General features: G+C 41.6%; 1 protein-coding gene across 1 annotated transcript in view; it reads right to left on the bottom strand.

Moving 5' to 3' along the window:
• PPM1E (protein phosphatase, Mg2+/Mn2+ dependent 1E) overlaps positions 1-15,594 on the bottom strand; it is a 307,370-nt gene that overhangs the window by 134,435 nt on the left and 157,341 nt on the right. Inside the window, exon 2 of the mRNA XM_073665370.1 lies at positions 9,300-9,418. Within this exon, the coding sequence (XP_073521471.1) occupies positions 9,300-9,418 (119 nt within the window). The remainder of the gene's footprint in view (positions 1-9,299; positions 9,419-15,594) is intronic.

Raw genomic sequence — 15,594 nt, 5'->3', positions numbered from 1 at the left:
GGAAACTGTTGTTTTTCTTGAAGAGACTGTCGCACTTTTCCCGGTCACAAGTTGCACCGTGGCCGGAGGAGCAAGAGTGTTTACAAGGAGGTTATTTATGAAAAGTTTTATATGAAAAGTTATTGCTGATAATATATGTGATGTTTTATATGTTTATGTTTATGAAAAAATTGTATGTTTTGGATGTTTTTTTTATATCTTACAGCCCGAGGACGTGCTGTGATTTACCAGGGGGGAATGTAGTACCCTGAGGATTCGGCTGCTACAGGGGTATTACACCTCAAGCCAGAGGTGTGATATTCCACTCCCGGGTAAGGATGGGGTGTGGAACTGAGCTCAGTAGGCTGCATGCACTACATACATCCCATTTCCGGGGGACAGACCAATGGTACTCCCACTAGAGAAATGTGCAGGTATGACAGCGTCTGTCCCTGGCTGGAGTGGGAGGGGGGTGGAACATCCCAGTAGTGTAGGGGCAGATAGGGGGAGCAGTCTGGGTAATGCTAGGAGCTCATTGGGTGCTGGTCACCTGAGCTCACACATAGAGGGAGTATATAAGGTGGGAACCATCTTAGAACAGGGTCTTTTGTAGAGGTTTGGTCCGACAAGCAGAACAGCTCAGCCAGCTCCAAGGCCAAGAGAGTGAGAGAGAGGAGAAAAGAAGGACCCAGAGGGGGAGAAGAGGGAACTCCAAGAACCCAAAATTAGACCAGAGGGTGAAGAGTTGGCACAAGGGTACCGGATCCCAAGCTGGTGGAGGGCACTAATCCTTAGCCAGAGACCGGAGGTCGTGGGCAGGATCTGCCACGACCACCCACTAAATCCACCCGGAAGGCAAACCAAGAATAGGGTCAGGGAACCCAGAGACAAGGGTTTTACCAACAAGAGGCCCGAGGGAGCCGGACTTAGGTGGATCCCTGGTGGGGAAGGCCAGAGAGAAGGACAAGTCAGAAAGGGAGCTCAGGAACACGCTCCAGAATCACCTGGGGGTTGGCCGAGTCCAGGACCTGGTGGACGCAGCACGGCTCGGGTGGTCACTCAAGGCCGGAGTGACCAACACAAAAGCAGTAAGTAAAAACCCTGAACTGCACAGCCCGACTCTGAGTTTCATTACCATCCTCACTGCACCTCCACAACCACCATCCTCTGCAACTGACCCCCTGAGGCTATACCCCTCCCGTTGGGGGTTATACTACCTGAGCTGCACACACACCACCAGCCTCAGCGGACCCTGCTGCAGCGGCGGCCGTAGTGACCGCAAATCAACGGGTGGCGTAGTCGACACTAAAGAACATCCAGTAACATCTGTAGGACTGCCACACACTGAGCTTGACACCCTGGGCACGGACCGGGTCACCGCCACTCGGAGACTACAACCCCCATCTGATCCGGCTCCGGGTATCCCCCAAACAACACTGGCCCAGGGGGTGCGTCATATACAGGGCTAGATATCATATTAGACAGGTTATGCACATTGGTGCCAGAGGAAGTAGTCACAGACCACTCATGCAAAGCAGATGGTGCACGCTACAACCAACAGCAGTGCTATGTCCCTCCTTCAAGGAGAATGGCAGAGAAGCAGGACGCTTCATTCAGATACAAAGAAAAGGCTGCTCACATTCCTTCCGGCAGGGGGTAGATCACAGGAATGTATTTGAGGGGGAGCATCTGTTGGAATACTGGGAAGTTAGGCTATAACTATTGGGAAGAGCATAGGACTGCTGTGACTAATGTGGAAAGACAAGGTGGCTCAGCTTTATTCCTGGGGAAACACTGAGGGGGGAGGGGATACTGCTGCAATTACAATGAAGATACAGGAAACAATGAAGTAGCTACTATTTCTGGAACTGTAAAGTTTTTCCACCCAACCCTTCAATTATCGCAACAATTTCGGGGGAACGTCTGATGACTTGAAGTAGGATCACAAGCTGGGGAGCCTTTGTACTTACTTTCAAAGTCTTTTGTACAGGCTACAGTGTTTTAATTACATCTCCTTAGTATTACTAAGTCAAAAATGCCCTAGAGATTACCTTTTTGATTTTCTTATTCACCATATGTATCTCTATGTGTATAATAAAATGTTTCCAAACGAAGAAAAAGACCATGGCACTCACCAATCTTCTGGAGAGCAAAGGTCAGTGGAAGCACGTTATATTGTGAGATTGCCTCGCAACTCCTGCACTTCTAGCCTAAGTTCACATGACCAGTAATCATCAGTCAGAATGGATCCAGCAACAATCTGTTGACAAAAAAGTTGTGCAAACACAACTATTTTGTCAAGCTAAAAAAAAACAAATTTCAACTGGATCCATTTTTTTAACATTGAAGTCTATAGAAAATGGATCCGTTACACAGCCAACCGCTTTCTGTCATTTGAAAGTGATCCAGTAAGCAAAAAAAGGATCCTTTTCAAATGAAAAAAACAACAACTGATGACTATTTAACGGATCAGTTTTCCATAGACTTCAATGTTAGAAAATGGATCCAGTTGAAATCAGTTTTTTTCAGCCGGACAAAAAAGTTATGTCTGCACAACTTTATCGTTAACGGATTGCTGCTGATTCCATTCTAACTGATGATTATTGGACATGTGGACATAACCTTACGGTATTACCTGGTTTTATATCGCTTTGGTGAGTGCCATGATTTTTGGGAACAAGCTATTTTGTATCCGTGACTCTGTGTAGCACCACCATATTTCACAATGTTTGTCCCTGATGTCTGGAGCTATACAAGCTGAAGGTATTTGGGGTTGTGCCGTAGTCTAATACTTATTGGTATCGGTATGATGTCCGGACCCTTACAAGCTGAAGGTATTTGAGGTTGTGCCGTAGTCTAATACTTATTGGTATCGGTATGATGTCCGGAGCTTTACAAGCTGGAGGTATTTGAGGTTGTGCCGTAGTGCAATACTTATTGGTATCGGTATGATGTCTGGAGCTTTACAAGCTGAAGGTATTTGGGGTTGTGCCGTGGTCTAATACTTATTGGTATCGGTATGATATCTGGAGCTTTACAAGCTGAAGGTATTTGGGGTTGTGCCGTGGTCTAATACTTATTGGTATCGGTATGATATCTGGAGCTTTACAAGCTGAAGGTATTTGGGGTTGTGCCGTAGTCTAATACTTATTGGTATCGGTATGATGTCTGGAGCTTTACAAGCTGGAGGTATTTGAGGTTATGCTGTAGTCTAATACTTATTGGTATTGGTATGATGTCCGGACCCTTACAAGCTGAAGGTATTTGGGGTTGTGCCGTAGTCTAATACTTATTGGTATTGGTATGATGTCCGGAGCTTTACAAGCTGAAGGTATTTGGGGTTGTGCCGTAGTCTAATACTTATTGATATGATGTCTGGAGCTTTACAAGCTGAAGGTATTTGAGGTTGTGCCGTAGTGTAATACTTATTGGTATCGGTATGATGTCCGGAGCTTTACAAGCTGAAGGTATTTGGGGTTGTGCCGTGGTCTAATACTTATTGGTATCGGTATGATGTCTGGAGCTTTACAAGCTGAAGGTATTTGGGGTTGTGCCGTGGTCTAATACTTATTGGTATCGGTATGATATCTGGAGCTTTACAAGCTGAAGGTATTTGGGGTTGTGCCGTAGTCTAATACTTATTGGTATCGGTATGATGTCTGGAGCTTTAGAAGCTGAAGGTATTTGGGGTTGTGCCGTAGTCTAATACTTATTGGTATCGGTATGATATCTGGAGCTTTACAAGCTGAAGGTATTTGGGGTTGTGCCGTGGTCTAATACTTATTGGTATCGGTATGATGTCTGGAGCTATACAAGCTGAATGTACTTGAGGCTGTGCCATAGTCTAATACTTATTGGTATTGGTATGATGTCTGGAGCTTTACAAGCTGAAGGTATTTGGGATTGTGTCGTAGTCTAATACTTATTGGTATCGGTATGATGTCTGGAGCTTTACAAGCTGAAGGTATTTGGGGTTGTGCCGTAGTCTAATAATATTGGTATTGGTATGATGTCTGGAGCTTTACAAGCTGAAGGTATTTGGGGTTGCGCCGTAGTCTAATACTTATTGGTATTGGTATGATGTCTGGAGCTTTAAAAGCTGAAGGTATTTGAGGTTGTGCCGTAGTCTAATACTTATTGGTATCGGTATGATGTCTGGAGCTTTAAAAGCTGAAGGTATTTGGGGTTGTGCCGTAGTCTAATACTTATTGGTATCGGTATGATGTCTAGAGCTTTAGAAGCTGAAGGTATTTGGGGCTGTGCCGTAGTCTAATACTTATTGGTATCGGTATGATATCTGGAGCTTTACAAGCTGAAGGTATTTGGGGTTGTGCCGTGGTCTAATACTTATTGGTATCGGTATGATGTCTGGAGCTTTACAAGCTGAAGGTATCTGGGGCTGTGCCGTAGTCTAATACTTATTGGTATCGGTATGATATCTGGAGCTTTACAAGCTGAAGGTATTTGGGGTTGTGCTGTGGTCTAATACTTATTGGTATCGGTATGATATCTGGAGCTTTACAAGCTGAAGGTATTTGGGGTTGTGCCGTGGTCTAATACTTATTGGTATCGGTATGATATCTGGAGCTTTACAAGCTGAAGGTATTTGGGGTTGTGCCGTAGTCTAATACTTATTGGTATCGGTATGATGTCTGGAGCTTTAGAAGCTGAAGGTATTTGGGGTTGTGCCGTAGTCTAATACTTATTGGTATCGGTATGATGTCTGGAACTTTAAAGCTGAAGGTATTTGGGGCTGTGCCGTAGTCTAATACTTATTGGCATCGGTATGATGTCTGGAGCTTTAGAAGCTGAAGGTATTTGGGGTTGTGCCGTAATCTAATACTTATTGGTATCGGTATGATATCTGGAGCTTTACAAGCTGAAGGTATTTGGGGTTGTGCCGTGGTCTAATACTTATTGGTATCGGTATGATGTCTGGAGCTATACAAGCTGAATGTACTTGAGGCTGTGCCATAGTCTAATACTTATTGGTATTGGTATGATGTCCGGAGCTTTACAAGCTGAAGGTATTTGGGGTTGTGCCGTAGTCTAAAACTTATTGGTATTGGTATGATGTCTGGAGCTTTACAAGCTGAAGGTATTTGGGGTTGTGTCGTAGTCTAATACTTATTGGTATCGGTATGATGTCTGGAGCTTTAAAAGCTGAAGGTATTTGGGGTTGTGCCGTAGTCTAATACTTATTGGTATCGGTATGATATCTGGAGCTTTACAAGCTGAAGGTATTTGGGGTTGTGTCGTAGTCTAATACTTATTGGTATCGGTATGATGTCTGGAGCTTTAGAAGCTGAAGGTATTTGGGGCTGTGCCGTAGTCTAATACTTATTGGTATCGGTATGATATCTGGAGCTTTACAAGCTGAAGGTATTTGGGGTTGTGCCGTGGTCTAATACTTATTGGTATCGGTATGATATCTGGAGCTTTACAAGCTGAAGGTATTTGGGGTTGTGCCGTAGTCTAATACTTATTGGTATCGGTATGATGTCTGGAGCTTTAGAAGCTAAAGGTATTTGGGGTTGTGCCGTAGTCTAATACTTATTGGTATTGGTATGATGTCTGGAGCTTTACAAGCTGAAGGTATTTGGGGCTGTGCCGTAGTCTAATACTTATTGATATCGGTATGATATCTGGAGCTTTACAAGCTGAAGGTATTTGGGGTTGTGCCGTGGTCTAATACTTATTGGTATCGGTACGATATCTGGAGCTTTACAAGCTGAAGGTATTTGGGGTTGTGCCGTGGTCTAATACTTATTGGTATCGGTATGATGTCTGGAGCTTTAGAAGCTGAAGGTATTTGGGGTTGTGCCGTAGTCTAATACTTATTGGTATCGGTATGATGTCTGGAGCTTTACAAGCTGAAGGTATTTGGGGCTGTGCCGTAGTCTAATACTTATTGGTATTGGTATGATGTCTGGAGCTATACAAGCTGAATGTACTTGAGGCTGTGCCATAGTCTAATACTTATTGGTATTGGTATGATGTCCAGAGCTTTACAAGCTGAAGGTATTTGGGGTTGTGCCGTAGTCTAATACTTATTGGTATTGGTATGATGTCTGGAGCTTTACAAGCTGAAGGTATTTGGAGTTGTGTCGTAGTCTAATACTTATTGGTATCGGTATGATGTCTGGAGCTTTACAAGCTGAAGGTATTTGGGGTTGTGCCGTAGTCTAATAATATTGGTATTGGTATGATGTCCGGAGCTATATAAGCTGAAGGTATTTGGGGTTGTGCCGTAGTCTAATACTTATTGGTATTGGTATGATGTCTGGAGCTTTACAAGCTGAAGGTATTTGGGGTTGTGCCGTAGTCTAATACTTATTGGTATCGGTATGATATCTGGAGCTTTACAAGCTGAAGGTATTTGGGGTTGTGCCGTGGTCTAATACTTATTGGTATCGGTACGATATCTGGAGCTTTACAAGCTGAAGGTATTTGGGGTTGTGCCGTGGTCTAATACTTATTGGTATCGGTATGATATCTGGAGCTTTACAAGCTGAAGGTATTTGGGGTTGTGCCGTAGTCTAGTACTTATTGGTATCGGTATGATGTCTGGAGCTTTACAAGCTGAAGGTATTTGGGGCTGTGCCGTAGTCTATTACTTATTGGTATCGGTATGATATCTGGAGCTTTACAAGCTGAAGGTATTTGGGGTTGTGCCGTGGTCTAATACTTATTGGTATTGGTATGATATCTGGAGCTTTACAAGCTGAAGGTATTTGGGGTTGTGCCGTAGTCTAATACTTATTGGTATTGGTATGATGTCTGGAGCTTTACAAGCTGAAGGTATTTGGGGTTGTGCCGTAGTCTAATACTTATTGGTATTGGTATGATGTCTGGAGCTTTACAAGCTGAAGGTATTTGAGGTTGTGCCGTAGTCTAATACTTATTGGTATTGGTATGATGTCTGGAGCTATATAAGCTGAAGGTATTTGAGGTTGCGCCGTAGTCTAATAATATTGGTATTGGTATGATGTTCGGAGCTTTACAAGCTGATGGTATTTGAGGTTGTGCCGTAGTCTAATACTTATTGGTATCGGTATGATATCTGGAGCTTTACAAGCTGAAGGTATTTGGGGTTGTGCCGTGGTCTAATACTTATTGGTATCGGTACGATATCTGGAGCTTTACAAGCTGAAGGTATTTGGGGTTGTGCCGTGGTCTAATACTTATTGGTATCGGTATGATATCTGGAGCTTTACAAGCTGAAGGTATTTGGGGTTGTGCCGTAGTCTAGTACTTATTGGTATCGGTATGATGTCTGGAGCTTTACAAGCTGAAGGTATTTGGGGCTGTGCCGTAGTCTATTACTTATTGGTATCGGTATGATATCTGGAGCTTTACAAGCTGAAGGTATTTGGGGTTGTGCCGTGGTCTAATACTTATTGGTATTGGTATGATATCTGGAGCTTTACAAGCTGAAGGTATTTGGGGTTGTGCCGTAGTCTAATACTTATTGGTATTGGTATGATGTCTGGAGCTTTACAAGCTGAAGGTATTTGGGGTTGTGCCGTAGTCTAATACTTATTGGTATTGGTATGATGTCTGGAGCTTTACAAGCTGAAGGTATTTGAGGTTGTGCCGTAGTCTAATACTTATTGGTATTGGTATGATGTCTGGAGCTATATAAGCTGAAGGTATTTGAGGTTGCGCCGTAGTCTAATAATATTGGTATTGGTATGATGTTCGGAGCTTTACAAGCTGATGGTATTTGAGGTTGTGCCGTAGTCTAATACTTATTGGTATCGGTATGATGTCTGGAGCTTTACAAGCTGAAGGTATTTGAGGTTGTGCCGTAGTCTAATACTTATTGGTATTGGTATGATGTCCGGAGCTTTACAAGCAGAAGGTATTTGAGGTTGCGCCGTAGTCTAATACTTATTGGTATTGGTATGATGTCCGGAGCTTTACAAGCGGAAGGTATTTGAGGTTGCGCCGTAGTCTAAGGCTATGTACCCACGATGCAGAAATGAAGCAGAAAATTTCTGCAGCATTTCTGCATCTCCCTGGCAGAAAAAACGCATGCAGATTGTGCATGCGTTTTTCCTGCATAATACATGCGGAATACATGCGGATTCACATGCGCACCCACATGCGTTAACGCATGTGTTTCCGCATGCGGACTGACGAGCACTTTCCAAGCGATAGCATCACTTGGAAAGTGCTTGACAACTAGGTCACACTATATAAATCCATGCAAACGGCATGGATTTATATAGTGTGACCATAAAAATAAAAAAAATAAAGCTATACTTACCCCCGATCCCCCGCCGCGTGTGCTGTCGCGCTCGTCCTGGCTTCTTCCGGGTTGCCGGCAGGTCGCGAGACAGCCTGCAGTCACATGATCGCGACGTCATCTCAGGTCCTGGAAGGAGAAGCGCTGCTGGGGCCGCCGGACAGGTGAATATAAACTTTATTTATTATTTTATTCTTTTTTTTACAGGTATAATGGTACCCAGGTCTGGATGAGAGTCTTCTCTCCTCCAGAACTGGGTATCATCCGCACATAGAGACGCATAAAATCCGCTTGTACAAATGTACAGACACGGATTCTATGCGTCTCAATGCAAGTCAATGGCGGCGCTTCCGCAAAATTAATGAACATGCTGCGGATTTATTTGCGCTGCAGAAACGCTGCGGAAAAATCCGCAGCATGTGCATTGACATTGCGGAATGCCATTGGGGACCATGGGGTGCGGATTACCATGCGTTTTTGATGCGTTTCCGCTGCGGAAATTCCGCAGCATAAACGCATGAAAAACGCATCGTGTGCACGCAGCCTAATACTTATTGGTATTGGTATGATGTCCGGAGCTTTACAAGCTTAAGGTATCTGAGGTTACGCTGTAGTCTAATACTCATTGGTATAATGTCCGGACCTATATAAGATGAAGGTATTTGGGGTTGTGCCATAGTCTAATACTTATTGGTATCAGTATGATGTCTGGAGCTCTACAAGGTGAAGGCATTTGAGGTTGCGCCGTAGTGCAATACTTATTGGTTATATCTTCTATATAATAAATTACGACTTCAAAAAGCATCAAAAGACATGATAAAAAGGGGGAAGTGAAGTTTTCTTATATCCAAGGCATACATTGAAACTCTTGCATCCTTGCAGTTTTTTAGAAAATAGACTGCATCATATTGAATCCATAGAACAGTCTCTAGGTAGACAGCCCTAATCTGTCAGTTTTATTCAATTAACCCTTTAACTGCAGTACAATGACATAAATATGCAAAATGTATTTAGAATATTTCCTTATAAAGTTAAAGTGCAATATAGAAGTTTAGGATAATTTTCTTACGTATGATTCCTTCTGTGCCATCGACATGCTTTGGTACATAGTATGCAGACAGGTCACTTTGCAGTATCTCATCAGCTGTTGCCCTTGCCAAACCAGCCGCCAGGAAAGATGGGCAATTACTATAGAAAGAAGACAGAAAGAGACGTTAGTCAAACAGTCCTAACAAGTGATTTATTTTGTACGATTCCTGGAACTAGAGGGCAAAGGAAAACTGGCAAAATACAATTCCACAGTTATGCTCCATAACAAATTATATTACAGGTTAGCAGACTGCTCGACTTCTTCTAGCAGATTGAGTTATGGTTTCTATTCCTGACTCTCCCCATCATTCTTCAGAGAAATCAGATGTAGTCACAAGAGGACCGGCAGTTGCTAAGAGTCTGATTGTTGTTGAAAGTTTTTATGCATATCTAATATTGAGGAATGAGGCTCATTACCGTGAAATCGCTTTATTAGTGACCCTCATATGCAATATTAAGTTAGACCTGTTTGTCTTCATCACTATAGCACATTGCACAGGTTACTAAAGTAGCCATAGCTGTGGTCATAATTGGCCAATTGAAGTGTGATGTAGCAATTGTTGGGATAACCATTGTGTTTATAATGTTTTGAAAAGATATTATCAATTTTACCATTGGCTTTCTGCAAAACAACGATATTCCTCTAATGCTTTCTTTCTGTTCAGTCTGGGTTCCATAGTTTAAGGCCTCGTTCAGATGGCTTTTTTTTACGTATGAGAAAAACGAACTGAGTTTCATCAATTATTTTTATCAGAGTTTGGTCAGATTTTCACCAGTTTTTCTGGTATGTGGAAAAAAAAGGTTTTTACACCTCTTCCTATGTAACAGACCGTGACAATCAGACCGTACTTGGCATCCAAGTGCTTTTCAATTATTTGTTTTTTACTTTTTACCGAACCATAGACTTGCAGTGCCAATTTTGATCCAACACTTGCGTCAATATCAGACATGTCTCTGCGATTCTGCATGAACCGCTTGGTCCGTGGAAAATTACGGACATGTGAACAGCCCCATTCACTAGTATAGGTTATGAGAGCTAGAGCTTGAACGCCAAAAGCGGATGTCTGGATGAGGCCTAAGGCAAAAATCACACAATTTGTAGGGATATTCGTGCTGTTTTGGAATCATTACACAAATCTGGCTGACCTCAAGAGGTCAAAGGGATCAATAAAAACTTATTGGGATCTGATGGAAAAAGAATTTGATACCTGACATTCCGGGAGACAATGGAGACCCTTAGCATGAAGCCTTGGTAGAAACTAAAGGGGAAATTAAATTAAACGATCTGTGCCACTTTTGTGCCATTAAAAATATGAAAATTCTAATGCACATCATATTTGCACAATAATCTGCAACTTTTCTTGCCTCTTGACACTTTTTAAAAAATGTCAATGAAAATTGGATTGTGTTAACATACAGGGGAATGGTTTCCTTAAGTTTATCAGATTGACTTACACCAAAAATTAGATGTGTGCCTCTGTATAGTGCATATTACTCCAATAAAGTGTAGATTAAGAGCAGGTTCAGACGAGCATATGTAAAATTATCAGTTTTTCATTCAGAAAAAAATGGGCAGTTCTTCATTTCTTCAGTTATTTTTACATCTTTATGACATTCGCATGACATCCATTGCTATATATCAACAATTAAAAGATTTTACAAGACCGAATACAGTGTCTTATAATAATTACAATAGATTCAGCAAAATTGGATGCCATACCGATGGTGTCCATACAGCATAGGGCATCACGGTGGCCCAGTGGTTAGCACTGCAACCTTGCAGCGCTGGGGTCCTGGGTTCAACCCCCCACCAAGGACAACGTCAGAAAGGAGTTGGTATGTTCTCCCCGTGTTTCCTCCCACACTCCAAAGACATACTGATAGGGAATTTAGATTGTGAGCCCCAATGGGGACAGTGCCAAAAATGTGTCTGAATTGTAAAGCACTGCAGAATATGTTGCTGCTATATAAATAAAGAGATTATTATTATTAGCATCCATTTTTTTCACGAGTCCATTAACTTTAAAGAGGTTGTCCACTACTTTTACACTGATGATCTATCCTTTGGATAGATCATGTATGTCTGATCGGCCGGGGTCTGACACCTGGCACCCCCACTGATCAGCTGCTATTGGTGTCGGTGGCCGCCGGCTGGAAGTACTCACTTGCCAAGCTACTCCATCTACTTGTAGTGGCTGGGGCTTATTACTGCACATCCGCTGCCTATTCAAATCACTAGGAGGCGGGCATGCAGTACCCTGCGGCAGCCACTACAAGTAGGCGGAGTAGCTCGGCAAGTGAGTACTTCCAGCCGCCACTGATAACAGCAGATCGGTAGGGGTGCCGAGTGTCGGACCCCTGCCACTCAGACATTGGTCACCTATCCTAAGGATAGGGACTCAATGTAAAAGTAGTGGACAACCTCTTTAATGTCCAAGACTCATCCAAAAAATGGATCAGTAACTTTTCATACCCGGACCATCGCCTCACATGTAACAACATTCATTTGATCTACCCCAATAATTTGAACTGGTCCATATTCTGTTGTGCGCAGTCCATTTGGACACAGAGTATAGATGGTAAAAATGAGCTTGTCTGAAAGAGAAAGAAGACTTATAACCCCAGTCATTTAACCAGTCAAAATAGGCTTCTTGTGGCATTCAATTACAAATATTTGGGGGCCAACAAGGAAAAAAATAGGCCCAGTTTTCAACACATTTCCTTATTAAAACTTGCCATTTTATATTTTCTTTGACCTCTGGTTCAAGATAAAAAAAATTCACTCTATAAATATGGCTATAAAGCAGATTGTATTATGCAGGTCACAAACCAAGAAGCCAAACACTAAAAGAAACGTAGTAAATCTAACTAAATTACTATTATTTTTTTTATAAATTTCAGTACAGCGTAAGGCTGTGTCAAGGGATCTCCAGAACACGGGGCTCTGAATGACTGTTTCAGGAACACTAGCTGTTGTGTCATCTTCCCAGGTAACACTTTTAGAAGAAACCATGTTATTAAATAAAGGGTCTTCTGAGATTTATTTCTTATTTCTTTTTTATTTCCCCTGGGATTCATAAATAGTATTCAGTTCAAGAACTGCTTGAACATTTGCTTTTAGCAAAAAAGATAAAGTATCCTAGCTGGTCTTTGTAATTTCATCCAGCGACTACAGCAGGACTGTGACATTAGCAGAAGTCATTTCCCATATCGGCATTAGAGCGGTGTGACTTGTGTCCTCCAGGCATGCATACATTACCAGACAAAGGGACGCAAGCAGGTTTAACAGACCTTCATTAAAATAACACAAATAGCAATATATTCCACATACTGGAATTCATACTCCCACAAGAACCAAGGAAAAATCCTCCAGAATAAATAAAGTTTAAACTAGTCATCATTTCTGGAAACCACAAGAACGAGACTGAAGATATCTCAATATTAACTTGTCATAGGTAACATAAATTCAATGGCATTTTTAAAATATTAGGTAGAACAAATTATTTCTGACATGCAGTCGTGGCTTTCTGGGATTTTTAACTAAGCTTTAGAGAAATGACTTATATTAACCTAAAGTTCCCTTATGGCTCCACCAGTGACGTGACACTCATGAGTCACATTATCCAATCAATGACATGACGATCGTGAGTCACTGCATCCAATCAAGGCCCAAACGCTTGGAAGTTTCAACCACAAGGACAGCACTTAATGCAGAAATGGTTGAATGTCAAGGTCATAATACCAGAATATCTTTAAAATATTCCTATAAATTATGTAAAAAAAAAATGTACAGTACGTAAAATGTTCAATAAAGCCTTCTCAAGGAAATAGCTAGGCGGCACGAGCTGCTGAGCTCAGTAATTGGCTACAGTGGTGCTGTTGACGTGACGGCACTGCTGCAGGCAAAACACTGAGACCCAAGCAGCCAGCACTGGACCCAAAGAGGGCGATTATCTGAATTATTTGTAATTTTAGGTATTATAGAGTATTTTGGGTCCACTTTGCTGATAGTGGAAAACCCCTTTAACAAGACTTATAATTCATATTGTAAACCACTTAAGTCTACTGACTTCCTCAAAATGAAGGTTTAGACATAGATTGAACCCCCTGAATACTGAGTTAACAGCAGCACCTCATAGGATATTCTGTCGAGCCTTAGTTCACACATAGCACATAGAGTGAGTCTCCTACATAGCAGCCCAGTAGACAAACTAATGCAAAAAAAAACCCAGCACACCAATGATCATCTAGAAAAGTAAATTGACTCCTTAATGTAATGTATTTGATGGAATAAAAGGCGTCCCTTTATTTTCTGGATACAAGTGTGTACTCCTATTAACCAAAAATGGCGCCATAATATATTGTGCCATTTGGCTAATAGGACAGATCAAAGAATAAAGCAGACTCAATAGCTAGGAGAAAATTGTATTCATGGAAAGAAGCATTTCCTCAAGTAATGCCCAGCAGGACATTGATCCGAGCACACCAACGAAAAATGCAGCACTGATTACGGGGGAGTGGTGCCAAACTAAGAGGCAAGTATTCTTTTTTTTTTTCTCACCTTCCTGGGCCCAGTAATAAAGGGTTGTCCAATAGTGAACTACACCTTTAATTATGGTAATAAAGTGAAATAAATAAAGATAACCACCAACTTTGCCATTAGCCATAATATATGGTATATGGTTTGTTTTTTCTTTTAAGAGGCTTCACTGTAAATGATTTCCATTTTGTCAAGTGTGTAAATATTAGGAATAAGGTAGTCATATAGCTGAATTGAGAATGCAGGAAAAAAACAAACAAAAAATTACATAACAATTATAGACTAATTGATCAAGTTATAAAAAAAGAAAATCGGGAGTTCCTCATAAGAAAAACTTGCAAGATGCTAAAAATAAGGAATAACAAGCAAATGTCAGCATCATGACTTCAGGTCTCAACATATTCCGCCTGCCTTGCATTTTTGTTGCTTTTTCAAAACTGATTCATTGTCACTAAAGACCTCATTAGGGAAGTAAATTGTTTGCAAGTGCATTCTTTCTGATTATAAATGCGGAGTGGGTGTTACATAACACACTTACTGCAGCATTTTGAACCTACTAGGGAGAAAATTATGATGGACATTTTCCATCAATTAGTAGCTATGATAAAATCAAAAAAGATTACATTTCATTCAGACATTCCACCCATTCCATCTGTATACTGTAATAATAATAATAATCTGTTTATTTATATAGCGCCAACATATTCCACAGCGCTTTACAATTCAGTAATTTTCTTTCATCAATTTGTGTGTGTGTAAGAAATAGTCTAGTTGTCTTATGCTATCTCATCCACTATGAGAAGTGCATCATGAATTCTAACTTCTCTCATTAGGACCCCTACTGCCATGAGGCAAGATGAGTATCTCAAATCCATCGAGTACCCATTGGTGGTCTGAGATATCTACCCCCACCTGAGATTCTCGCCAAAAATCTCGACTTTGAAATGTTACATGGAGAGGGTCATAATATTTGGAGCAGGCTCAGGAGCTGAGCCCGTGCCATATGTAGTTAGTAGATGTCAGCTATGTTACATAGACATCTGTTACTAACAGATGCTGCCATTTTGGCTCTCCTTTGAGTTAAGCCACTTCATAAGAGTCCATGATTAGTCCTATAGACTGCACACAGGGCCCTGTAGGTTTGGGTTTCTTTCTCCCTTAATAATAAAGACCCTCATTTAAAAACTGCATTTTTTATTTACTTGTGTTATCTTTGTCTAATATTTCAATTTGTTTTGTGATCTGAAACATTTAAGTGTGACAAACATGAAAAAGAATAAGAAATAAGGAAGGGGGCAAATACTTTTTCACACTACTGTACATATATATCAAAGCGGTAGAGGGGAGAGAAAGACCAGAAAAGAGAAAGAGAGAGGGGAGAGAGTGAGAAAGAGGGGGAGAGAAAGAGAGAGGGGGAGAGACAGAAGAGAAGGGGAGAGAGAGGGAGAAAGAACAAGACGAGAAAAGAGAGAGGAGGAGAGAGAGAGTGGGTGAGAGACAGAAGAGAAGGGGAGAGAGAGGGAGAAAGAACAAGTCGAGAAAAGAGAGAGGAGGAGAGAGAGAGTGGGTGAGAGAAGTGGAGAGTGGGTGAAAGAAAGAGGGAAAAAAGAGAGGGAGAGAGAGAAAAGAGAAGGGGAGAGAGTGGGAACAAGACGAGAGAGAGAAAAAGACAAAGAGAGATAGAGAGAGGGAGAGTGGTGGAGAGAAAGAGGGAGGAGAGAGAGAGAAAGGGGGG

This window comes from Phyllobates terribilis, unplaced genomic scaffold (assembly GCF_046119375.1).
Source record: "Phyllobates terribilis strain yellow unplaced genomic scaffold, ASM4611937v1 Scaffold_2__4_contigs__length_985480577, whole genome shotgun sequence".
Taxonomy (NCBI): domain Eukaryota; kingdom Metazoa; phylum Chordata; class Amphibia; order Anura; family Dendrobatidae; genus Phyllobates; species Phyllobates terribilis.
The sequence above is the reverse complement of the archived record's forward strand: the minus strand, read 5'-3'. Positions and strand labels throughout refer to the sequence as shown.